This window comes from Amblyomma americanum, chromosome 6 (genome assembly GCF_052857255.1).
Source record: "Amblyomma americanum isolate KBUSLIRL-KWMA chromosome 6, ASM5285725v1, whole genome shotgun sequence".
Taxonomy (NCBI): Eukaryota; Metazoa; Arthropoda; class Arachnida; order Ixodida; family Ixodidae; genus Amblyomma; species Amblyomma americanum.
In genome coordinates, this window is record NC_135502.1 from 50837850 (window position 1) to 50850307 (window position 12458).

The 12458-nt window shown below is 45.8% G+C and overlaps 1 protein-coding gene across 1 annotated transcript in view; it reads right to left on the reverse strand.

The window, feature by feature from the left end:
* Positions 1–4796: 4796 nt before the first annotated feature.
* LOC144136785 (ATP-binding cassette sub-family G member 4-like) overlaps positions 4797–12458 on the reverse strand; it is a 34390-nt gene continuing 26728 nt past the window's right edge. The window contains exons 11-13 of the mRNA XM_077669408.1: positions 9379–9479; positions 8843–8998; positions 4797–6184 (exon numbers count right to left, since the gene is read on the reverse strand). Of these exons, the coding sequence (XP_077525534.1) occupies positions 5840–6184; positions 8843–8998; positions 9379–9479 (602 nt within the window). The 3' untranslated portion in view covers positions 4797–5839. The remainder of the gene's footprint in view (positions 6185–8842; positions 8999–9378; positions 9480–12458) is intronic.

Genomic DNA, 12458 nt, shown 5'->3' on the forward strand with positions numbered 1-12458 from the left:
CACGCCAGAGCTATAGGTTTCTGCACGCCTTTAGTGAAATAACTACGACCAACAACGAAGATGATGATGATGAATCTTTATGGCGCAATGCTATCTGTGGCCAAAGAGTGCTACGGCACAAAGTTTTATCTTCAACTCAAGCTGGAGTCAAAGATCTCATTTCCCAAGCATTTCACTCTAAAGAAGCCGAGCACCAGACAGGTGAAAGCTTATACCTATTGTGTCACCGGTGGGTGCCCGGCGGCGCTGGGGTTCAAACCCCGCATCTCCCGCATGCGAAGCTGATGCTTAAATGACTGATGCTCAACATTGAAAGATCTGATGCCAACAACCGCCACAAACATAAGAACTCTCATCATTAACATCGCTGCAGAAATACCAGTTGTATCAGTTTTGCTTTACACCCTTCGTAGTTCTTGAGAAACCCTTGAAGATGACGACATGTTACTATTCACCTGCAACGGCAGCGTTCGATGAGGCGTGTACTGCTGCTCACCCAGACAGTACATAAAGTCCACATAAATGAGCCTCGGTAAAAGCAGATTCCAGCAACTACTGCCTGATAATTTACCATTTTTCTTACTTCTCACTTAGCTGCCTGCGTCACGCATCTATCACGGTCTCGTTTGTTCTGCTAGATGAACAGTTGAGACTTTGCCGCTTTAGCGAGGAAAGCCCGGCCCCAGTTTTCTCGCTGATTCTTCGGGTCCCCTTATCTTTTCTTGGTCAAATGTTTAGGGGAATCCCCCCAGGTGGAGTAGATTTGTAGTAAGGGAGCAATTACTCATTGACATCCACCCGAGCGCAGCCATACGGCCAAGGGTGGATGCCAGTGAGTAATTGCTTCCTTATTGCAAGTCTGCTCCACCTTGGGGGATTTCCCTAAACATTTGACCAACATAGTTCTCACTTCAAGTTATTGATCAATTCGCTCTCGCCCTACCACAGGCTTGCTGTCCAGGTTAGCTCAATAGGTACAGTGATTGCTCCGGTGAAGCGGTGGTCCCAGGTTCGAATCTCAGACCAGGACTAATTTTTCTTTAACTACGAAGTTTCTGAGACAGCTGTATAGCTTTCCTTTGTGGTCGTATGGCTGCGCTCGGGTGGACGTCACTGAGTAATTGCTCCCTTATTACAAATCTATTCCACCTTGGGGAATTCCCCTAAAAATTTGACAAAGAAAATATAAGGGGATCTTTTCTTGGTGGATCTCCGTGTGGGAAAAACTGACATATCCGGCTGGCAAGCATCCTTCGAATTAAAAAAAGTCAGTTCAGGTCTAGTTACCTTTAAACATAAGGAACATGTCCAGAGTAATCTCTAGAGCACCTCACCAACATTTATTCGTACCATTCAACACATACATAATTTCACTTATTTGTCAAAGTGCGAGGCACCCATAAGCATGAAGCATTCCTAGTTCGAAAATACTCGTGCAAGATTTCTCGGCATTGCCGGTGATACCACCGGCAGTACCACTTCACAGATATTAAATATCATTTGATTGTTTTTGCGTACAGTTCTTCCAAAGCGACTAAGTTTTCCTGATTCAATTCATTTGCCAACAGTATTCCTTCTGATCTTTAAATAAAATACCGTTTCTATTAAACTCTGCCTGTTTTGATTTTTCGAAGAAAAAAAGTGCAGTGCAAGCGCTTAAGGCTGCCAGACCCGTATCAACCTCTCTAAAAAAGCACAGCATCATGTTAACTACTCTCGTTCCATTTTCACTGGAGACTACAATATAGCGCTAAGAGATCCAATATGCAGTTAAAGTCCTGCCAGGAACTCCTATAAGCTGGGCAATTTGAAACTCACTCTCTCGGGCCGCTGTCGGTACGGAGTGTTTTGCAAGGAAAACAATGAATCGCGACGTAGTCTTTCAAACCTTTCGCAGTCACACTGCATTAGCGCAACAAATCTGGCATCATTGGAGGCTCACTGCGCCACTCCATCCTGCTCCTGTCTTAAGCAGCGCGATGCTTTCATTTGCGCTTGACTGCTAAAACAAGGCATTTGCCCTAGTACGCAGTTCGTCGTCGTCTCACAATAGGAAAAGTGGAGGAGGAAACTGCTATATTGGTGACTCGGAACTCAAGTCACATGGGTTGAAGGCTTCTTGTTGGTGTTAGTTTAGACTACGTAGGCGTGATGTTGATCTTGATACATGTTTTATTCGTGTGCAACAGGAATTTACGACATCAAATGCTGCGACATTTTTTTTTCTCCTCTTCAATGCTTGAGCAATAATCGCGCGAAAACAAAAAAGAAAGACGCTTCATGTTTTCTTTTTCCACAGTCAGACGTGATTCATTACTCACAGAGGTTACGATGATTTCTTATGTACAGGCTCACTAAACAAACACCAGCATCTATCTCTTACACACTGAAAAAAAAAAAATACTGACACCGCAGATATGTGGTTTATATAAATGATGAAAAGATTAGTTCAGACGCAAAACCTTGACAATCAACCCATGTTTTTTTTTTGTTTATGTACATGTACCAATACCGAAGGATATCTCAATATTAAAAATTCCAAAGTAATTAACAGGAGAATGAGAACATATCAAGTGTGGTTGTCGAAACATTCCGCGGTCGCCAAAGCGCACAGGCCTTTACAGCGATAGCTGTTACTGCCTCAACTCTCGACATCACGGTCAGGTAGTAGTAGGGTCGCGTCGTCCGTAGACGGGTGGTGAACGATGAGAAGAGGAGTGGATATGGGTGGAGTGAGTAAGGAAGGCAGGAAGATATGTCTTCCGGATAGGGTGCTCGTAAAGTGAGGGGGAAAGGAGTGAAAGATGGCAGCAAGGTGTACCGAGTGGAGCGGCAGCAATTGGTGAGGATTGCTTAAAAGAGCGCGATGTGCTGCATGAGGAAACAAAGCGAGCTCTCAGTTGGAGGGTACCCCTTGAAAACACAAACAAAAAATAGCACCTTGCTCGGCGCTCGGTGCCACCGGCGTTGTTTTTTCCCATGCCGTCTTATTCCGCAGTGGTGCATGGGTGGCACGCTCCAACCCGTGCTGGCAGGCTGACAAGTTAGCTGCCGGCAAGTTAGGAAAACCGGCATTAAGACACCCTAGTTCCGCACAAGCTTTAGCAAGGTGATACGGCATGAATACCTTGCGGTGCATGCCACTGAATGCGACACAAGCAGGCTTATATGTTCAAGATTCCACAGTGCGTACTGCTCAAGTCGAAGCGGCGTCGGAGGCAAGCGAAAGAGGTAGTAGAGCTGAGGGTTTCATAAACTATTCCGGGAGAGCCCGTTTGGTTGCAGTTGCTCTGAGTGTGACCGTATGTGGGTCCGCAGTGATTTCATGGCGTTACCACCTTGCAGCCACTAGGCTTCAAGAGGCTTTTCTGTCTGCCGACCTCACTACATTCGCGATGGGCACCAGCAGCCACTCGATTTCGCGTTAAGTTGCCGAATTAGGGGAGCAATTTTTTTTAATCTTAATTTCCAACGTGCCATTGCTATAGAGCGTCGTCTTGGCTGCTAACGAGAGCCGTGAGACACGATGATTTATTTCAAACGTGTACTGTCCTACTCAAAAGGGAACACAAAAGAGCGCAACTTTTTCACACGGAAGAAGAAAAGATGGGCACCACAGCACTGAATTAAACTGGTTGTCTATTTCGGGAAGAAATAGCATGTACACAGGGAGAAGCCTGAAGAAATAAAGAACGAGTTGAAGTCAGCACGATGGTGTCTGTTTTGTCCGTGTCAAAACGCTGCCCTCTGTAGTGTTCCTCACAGCAGTGAATTACAAACAGCCTTATCCGCCACGATCAAAAGGGTTGACAGTAGGTCACATTCCAAATTTTCGATCTTAGTCAAGGACAGTTATCACTAATAAAAACAAGTTCCACCCGTCTATTCTTTCAATTCGCTTTTCTATTCTGTCTTGGAATGTACAGACTATATGAAGAATACACAAGGCCAAAACGGCAAAGACAAAAGTAATTCATCTTTATAACCAACTGTCTTCTCGCTTCGAGAAATCATAACGAGGAAATGAGATCGTGTACCTCGATGTATAAGTAATTTGTTGTCTTTTTTTTTTCAAACAAACAGTGCAGACTGCCCTGTACAAGCACAAGGTTAGCGATTCCCTACAAAGAACACCTCAGCAGACAATCACGTATAGTATCCTACAGGCTTGATCGTTTTCGACGTTAAACTTGAGAGAAACACTACAGAACTCATGTGGCCCGGCAAACTGCTCTTGGACAAATACTTCCAAAACTGCCCATTTTCATAACTGCTACTGATCCAGAGTTCCCGGGTTCGAACCAGACCGCGGCGGCCGTGTTTCGATGGAGGCGAAACGCAAAAGGCGCCCTTGTGCTGTGCGATGTCAGTGCACGTTAAAGATCCCCAGGTGGTCGAAATTATTCCGGAGCCCTCCACTACGGACCCGCTGCGGTGGCTCAGTGGTTAGGGCGCTCGGCTACTGATCCGGAGTACCCGGGTTCGAACCCGACCGCGGTGGCTGCGTTTTTATGGAGGCAAAACGCTAAGGCTCCCGTGTACTGTGCGATGTCAGTGCACGTTAAAGATCCCCAGGTGGTCGAAATTATTCCGAAGCCCTCCACTACGGCACCTCTTTCTTCCTTTTCTTCTTTCACTCCCTCCTTTATCCCTTCCCTTACGGCGCGGTTCAGGTGTCCGCCGATATATGAGACAGATACTGCGCCATTTCCTTTCCCCAAAAACCAATTATTATTATTGCTACATCTGCCACACTCGAGTGGCAGGGAGGGAAGGAGGGAAGTACCATTGTTGCCACCCCCAGATACAATCGACTACAACGCTCACGAGACTTCTGACGTCCCTACCATCTTACATTGCGTTGCCTGAAGATAAAAAATCCACCAGTGCTTACGCTTGCTTGGTAAGTCGCAGAACTGCGCGAGTGCTGAATTGAGCCTCCTGACCAACCACCAATTGCTAATCAACAATCGCTTTTATATCACAGCACAACCACAAGTTGTCACGTAACGGTTTAACAGGGGTTTAACAATGTCAGCTGAGCATTGCCTACAGCGTTCTCGCCTTTTAAGCGGATGCAGTGCAATCTAGGGTTTTGGAACGAAGGTTGGGGCAGCGCCATCTGTGGTTAAGCAGACTTGCAGCGCCATCACGTGCTGAGCATAGTAAACTGGGTGGGGCGACGCGTGCTTCAGTGCTAAAAAGTGCTAGAAACGCTAAAAGTCTCTTCCATTAAAAAAAAAACACATACACAGTAACCGCGTCCGCGAAAGTGGCAAGAACGGCTGGCACTTCAGCAACAGGTACTCTGGCCCCCTCACTAACTGCTGGCTTACTGCATGTTATCACACTCAGTGCGCAAAAACAGTAACAAGCGTAGTGGCATATTTACCTAACATGCCTAAGTAGAAAAGGTGCATGTGCAGCCTTTTTATAACGTTGTTCTCGAGACAGGGCATCAGGATGTTATTTAAGAATAGTGCCAACTGCCATTAAAGAGCAAGGTAAAGAGCTTTCAGTGCCATCTCGTGCTAAGCAGACTAAAGCGGATGGCGTGACGCGTGCTGTGGTGTTAAAATGTCCTACAAACAGTTCTCGCTGCAAGAAGCGCACAGCGAAACGGCACCAGTCGAAGCACGCTCAGTCCGCGGGCATCAGTTTCGCCGGGCTTTGAGGCCGACAGTAACCACCATAAACGCAATCACATCTTCAACAAGCTGCAGATAGTGCAGCGCATTTGGTAATACATTGTGTACTCACGCACCCGCGCATACGCACACACACTGTCCACTCTCGCACACAGAACTGTATCGGCTCGTCGAGTCGAGCCACCACGGTTTCACTCCTTCAGCGAGAGCCTGATCTTGAGCAGCACGAAAGCAGTCAGTCTGCACAGCAGTTCGTACCCGAGCAGAACGACGATCATCACTTGGATCTTCTTATCAGCAGCACCGGTCACATCGAGGAAGTGTGCGGGGTCCTCGTAGAGGCAGATGAACTCGTCGCAGGTGAGCGGAGCGCGGCCGTAGCCGTACACCGAGAGCAGGAGCCCGTTGTACGCGTAGTACATGTACGACACGTCCGTCAGCCACCGTACGTACGGGCTCAGCAAGTGCGCCGGCACGAAGAAGCCGCAGAAGAAGAACGCTGGCGCCACCACTGGCAGGGCGACGAACAACGCCGTCTGTGCGCCAGGGAGGGAAGAAAAAAAAGAAGGCTGCGCTATTCTGCCACTCGTCGTCGCAACTTTACGATAACTGGGTTTTGCTCATCATACATCGAGGAAAGCCTTTGAGAAAAAAAGTGGCGAGGTTTTAACGCAGTTAAACCGAGTACGCTTGCGAAAACGTGTTTAGCCTGGTTGGCTCGTGTCGTCAACACGTCTGGCGACGATATTAGTTCAATAGTAGTATTAGTTGATGACGACGACAATGTATACAGTGCACAGCGCGAGAGCGTTTTGCCAATTTCTTTATCAGCAGTAATAATAATTACGGACTCGTTATCTTTATGCACTTCCCTCTCGGCGTCCACTGAATCGCAGCTCTTTCGGATTCTAAAATTCCTGATCCCTCCACACATCACATCAATTCGATTTCTTTGGGTTCCTGGGCACAGGGGTCTTCTATTAAATGAATTAGCTGATGCTTTAGCGAAGGCAGCCCTGAGTGGACCGATTGTTGACCCGCTTCCAACAACTGCTTACATCACGGCGGCACGCTTTCGACGGTACACTGTAATGAACGAATTGGGCGCATCAGCGTTTACTTCCTTGGACGACTTCCAGCACCTACTGTTCCCATGGAGAAGCTCAGTCTGGCGATCGCGCAATCTTGAAGTTTCCTTCACGAGGCTTCGTTGCCGAGTGCCGCAACTAAAATTTTACCTATACAGGCCTGGTCTGGCGATCTCCCCATTGTGTCCGTATTGTGCGGAGCCGGAAACAATAGAGCACTTTCTTCTTTTTTGCCGTCGCTACTCATCGATTAGGAGGCGACTATTAGAAGTTCCAATACAGAATCTCAGTTTGCGCCTGTCTTCTGCGGTTGTTCTGTCTCTTGGCGCTTCTATGCTTGGCCATACCAATGGGAATGTTTGATCTGCCGTTCAAAATTATCTACTAGAATCAAAACGTCTACCTTCATGAGCTTTCGTCCTGCCCATCCCATTATCAGCTTCTTTAATTCGGTTTTTACAACCACTTATAGTAATCCCTACCCCTTCTTTGCCTAAATTTTAGTTTGTATGACCCCCCTAACCTCCTGCAACCACCTCGGCTACGAAAACTGTGGGATCCAAATTTTGGTAGGTCATCCCATGCTTGCCACATGCAACTGGTCATTTAAATAGTCACCGCCTGGTTATGTCCAATCCCCCTTGTGGGTATGTGCCATTGTGTGAGGTAAACAACAACAACATAACGCGAGGCGCGATCGGTGGCGGCGATAGCATCGTGCTCTCGTGCAGTGGCCAGCGAAGCTGAACCGTTCGCGCCGCCGTGGGTTCGAATCTCAGTCACGGCAATATTTATGTTATTTATGCACCCTCAAGGTTATGCAAGCCACAAGACTCTTGCTTCTGTTTAATCCCGTGAAGCGGTGCTTTCGCACCAAAAACAAATGCTACGAAATAGTAAGAACTGCTACATTCCGGAAATAAACATTTCTTCTTATAAGATAGACGCTAAAACCTTCGAATGGCAATTAGAGGATTTGAAGAAGCCAAGCTTTTTTCGCCATAAGCCAAACTTATGTATAGCTGTTCGAGACTGAATTTACCGTGGATGAACTATTACATAAATTTGAAACAACAAAATTTGTTCTTGCGACACACAGGAGTTTTACGTTCGAAAAACTACGACGACCGACGCCATTGACTAAGAGAAAAATCTCTTGAACAATTACAACTGCAAATACATCTCGTTGTATCTATATGCACAGTGGTCACAAGCGTTGTTACGCGCGGCTCACGTGGTGTGCCACGTCAGTAAGATAGCTCGATAACAAAAATAAACGATAAAACGATGAGCAACTATAAAACAATGAACAACTGAGTTAAAGAAAGATTTAAAGAGAAAGATGCATTTAGGTCTTCTTTTCAGGCACATTTTTTTCAGAACTCCCGACAAAAGACAAGGTTGGCACCATGTCGGCGACGTTCATTATAGTGCCGTCAAAAAAAAGTGTCAGGGTCTTAACTTGGTTAAACCGATCAGAGTGCGAAAGCAAGGGCAACAATAGTGGACGAAGAAGACGATCTGCAATGCACAGCGCGAGAGTGTGTTGCAGTTTAACACGAGGCGTGATAGGCTGTGGCGACAGCCTAGTGCTCTCGTGCAGTGGCCAGCGAAGCTGATCTGTTCACGCCAATGCGAGTTCTACTGCAAGTCGTGGATATTGATTTAATTTCCTTCTTAACTTCGGAAGTTGCGGGTTCGATCCCAGCCGCGGCGGTCGAATTTCGATGGAGGCGAAATTCCAGAGGCCCGTATACTGTGCGATGTCAGTGCACGTCAAAGAACCCCAGGTGGTCGAAATTTCCGGAGCCCTGCACTGCGGCGTCCCTCATAGCCTGAGTCGCTTTGGGACGTTAAAACCTCATAAACCAAACCAAACCTTTTTAACTTAACGTAACGTCGCTGTTTCTAGGCTACGGCACAAGATCCAAAGACTACAAGATTCTTTGTCGGTGGTGGTGAGCGTATGAGTGCTTTTACACTAAAACCCGACTTCGGTTGGCGTGAGTTATATGGCCTCATCTCCGTTCTTTCCAACGGGCTTCAATGCGCACGTAGATCATTTCTAGGTGGCGCTCTTTTTATTCAGCGGGACGACTTATTTACCTGGAGCTTGGCGACAGCAGAAACCATGAGTGCGATGGACTGCGACACGGAGCAGATCTGCACGCAGAACAGCATGAAGCAGGCTGCTCGCCACAGCTCCATGGGCTGCCCCGTAGGGTAGTAGATGATGGCGATAAGAATGCCGAGCGGAAACACCTGCGTCAGAGTTTCATTTCCGTTATCACGTGAGAGGAGTTTCTTGTGCCGTCACTCCTTCAGCAACATAGCACGGTTATTTCGCGTCAAACTCAACACTTGGTACGATCGCTGGAGAGCACATGCGCCACAAGAAAGAGTTTGCAAGCGTTTGGGATGTTGCAACAGCAAAGTCCCAAACAAACATTGCATAGACCCATCTACATCCAAATTTTCCGTAGTTTAAACGTATCTCTCAGACAGCGTTCCCGGGCTAAACCACATAGGGAACTTCTTTGTCTGTTTTCCTTAGTCCCGTCGCCTCTTCCCTTTCTTCCCTTAGTCAGCGCTGCCTGATATTCAAGGTGCCAACAGTCATTTTCGCGTCGACGCTAACTCACCAGGAAAGGAATCTCGGCGATGTAGTTTGCCAGGTAGTAAACTTTGAGGCTGTACCAACAGTTTCGCTGCTCCCTTGCCAAAACCAAGATGTCGAGAGGAACTGAAAAAGTGGAAGACCATGTCGCAAAACAGTAAAAGAATAAAAATAAATCTTCTATCAACAAGAGTGCTATATCTTATCGAAAAAAGCTGACAAATATAAAATAATGTCGCGACCGCTAGCATGATTCACAACTATAAACGACCTCGTCTGAGCCTCTGGAAAAAAAATGGACGGATGTGACACTTAATGTAACAAAATTTGGTCCCTACTGGACATCGTACAAAGTCTGCCCGTACTCGCCACAAGGTAAGATATTTCTAAAGATTACGCCTGCAAAATTTGAGGCCAGCCTGCGTCTTAAATGTGTTAAAGTGGGTACCTGCAGTAGCAGCATATTTTCCTGTCGGTATTGCCTTTCTTTTCTGTTTGAGCCTGTACGCCGTGAGATATTTATTCAAGAAAAAGTCGATGCATGGTTATCTCAAGAATTTCAGCAGAGCTCACTGCTGCGGGCCATGTCAACAAACTTTTATATCTAGCGGACGATGTCGATAGGAGCTCAGTTATGTGAGTAGCGGGTGCTCACTGAATGAAGTACAGAGCAGATAGTTTTTCATTTACTGATCTAAATGCCGTCAGGGGCCATTTTGGTGGCTCATTAGGTTAGGCGTATTCCTCAAGTGACTAACGATATGCTGTACCCGGGCAATGTGATCGATATCTCTTAGCCATTAGAACTTCTTGCTAAGGGTCGAAAAGCTCATCCACAGCCTCAGACGAGCCTCCAGAATCGGGCTTCATGCCACTTGTCCGTGCTTCTTGCACAACAACATAGGTAACGTAGCAGCAAGATTTTTTCACCGCTAATATCGTCACTAAGGGCTAATAATTCTGTTATTATATATTTGGTGCATACGTGAAAAAATTACATTAAAAAATTTGATGTCTACGTCTTATCAATAATTCTTTAACTCGCGGTGACTGGATACAACTTTAAAACCAGCATGTGGCATAACTGCCATTTTTTGTTTTAAAATTGATCCAAACAAACTACGACGTAACATAGAATCGTCGACTATAAAATGCCCATGAACAGAGGACAGGCAACAATGTGGTGCAAACACTGAGCGTAATCAGGGCGGCCTCTATTCGTTAGAAAATCTTCTTTCGCTGGTACCTGTCAGACTCCGGGAACACTGTAAGTTTGCCTATGCCCCAGATTTCGAGCTCCCTACAGTGAATTCTCGAGTTTACAGTAAGTACGAAATCTATAAAGAAAGGGTCGCGGACCAACATGATGTAATCTAAAGCTGATGTTTCGGCTCCCAGTCCGGAGGCCTTGTTCACGATAAAGTGACTTATAAAATGGCTCGTCAATGTCGTTTCTAATAATCGGCGCCGAGAACGTGCGTATGTAAGGTAAAATTGGCCTCGTTACGGTTCAATGCATGACCTGTGGTTTGTTTAATAAGAAACTCGAGATTTATCCGTAATGTTGGCATCCTGCCTGTGCAAAATTAGAGTAAATCTCTTGGCCAGTCGTAACTGCATGCTCAGTGAGGACGTTCGTGCTGATGTATTGCTTTCTCACAATATTCGAGTTGTTTTAGACGTTTTAAATATTTCCTTGACTTCCCGATACATACACGGTTGAAGACTGCAAATGGAACTACGTATACGACATTCAGAAACCTCTCTGTCCGTGTTATGAATTTAACCAATGTACGAACGCTCTTTGCGTCGCTTATTCTTTACGATATAAGTGCGTCATTTCGAAGATCCCCTTATTGTGAACAAAGCTCTCGTGCTTGTAGTCTAAACATCCTCTTTAAATTTCATTGAGCTGGTCGGCATCCGTTTAATTATAATGCATCCTCCGGCCAGGCGATATTCCGTCATACCTTCGACTTCAAGTACGCAATGTGGGGTTTTGATCAGTTAATTTTCTGCTACTTGAGTGGATTTTGTTATTGGCCGTTAGATTTCGCGCTGGAAATTATTATATCGATGTCATTTCTGCTTTTCGTGATTGACAAGCGTCCGTGATTCATCCAAAACTGGAGTTCTGTCAGGCGCAAGAAGCTTTTACGGGGGATTTGTTGTTTTTGTAGGGGCCGTCAGCCTTGGCAGGTTGTGCGCCAAGTTTGGGCTATGCTATATTCGCGCGCAGGGATAGTGGCTCCACCTGTCGGTCATTATCAACACTAGCAACTGCCTTGTTCTTTTTCCTGTTTTCCTCTCTTTAAAAGGGTCTTCTTGCCATTTGACTCCTCGCATAGCACCTTCCGTCTTCTTTCATTCCTTAACTTCATGCGTGTCTTGGTCTTCAAGCTTTGGCTCCCTTTGCCTGCTGGAAGCGTATTTCACTACTATTTTCGTCTGTTCTCGTGAAATGTTTTATTGTCCACCCTGCGTTATCCTTGTATGCTGACATTAGTTCCTTTTCCCTTTCTTGGCTTCGCGTTTTCTTGTTTTCCTGGCTTATCTCCTTTCGATCATGTCGTTTTCATTGTATATAGCATTTGAGTTGAAGTTACTTTGTTACGTTTTTAATTATGCGAACCTCGGCCTTTTACAATTCTACTCAGAACCCTGCCCTTCGGCCCTGGAAGACATTTCAGAGGTTTCAGAAGTGATCTGCTTTCGTGTAAATCGACATTTATATGACATGGCTACATATTTTACATCATTTAGCTTAGCATCCGAAATGTGCCGGGATTTTCGATGATTTAAGTCTACCTATTAGCTAGGTTTTGTCCTAATTTTTAATTTGTTTATTTCTTACAATGTGTGATAACCTGCACTGTTTTAGACAATGACATAAGTTACAAGCCTTCAATCCCACAATGACCCGTAAATGCTTTAGAAGTAGGGTGGTTTCTTGTAAATTGCTTGGGGGCGTGTTACAACATATTAAGCCATTCAAAAGTATATCTATTCCCCCTTTCTCTTTGGCTTCACTCTTTACTGACTCCACTCCTCAGTGTGTATGTATCCAATCACTGATATGCCATATGATGCCAGCATGTGTGAGCG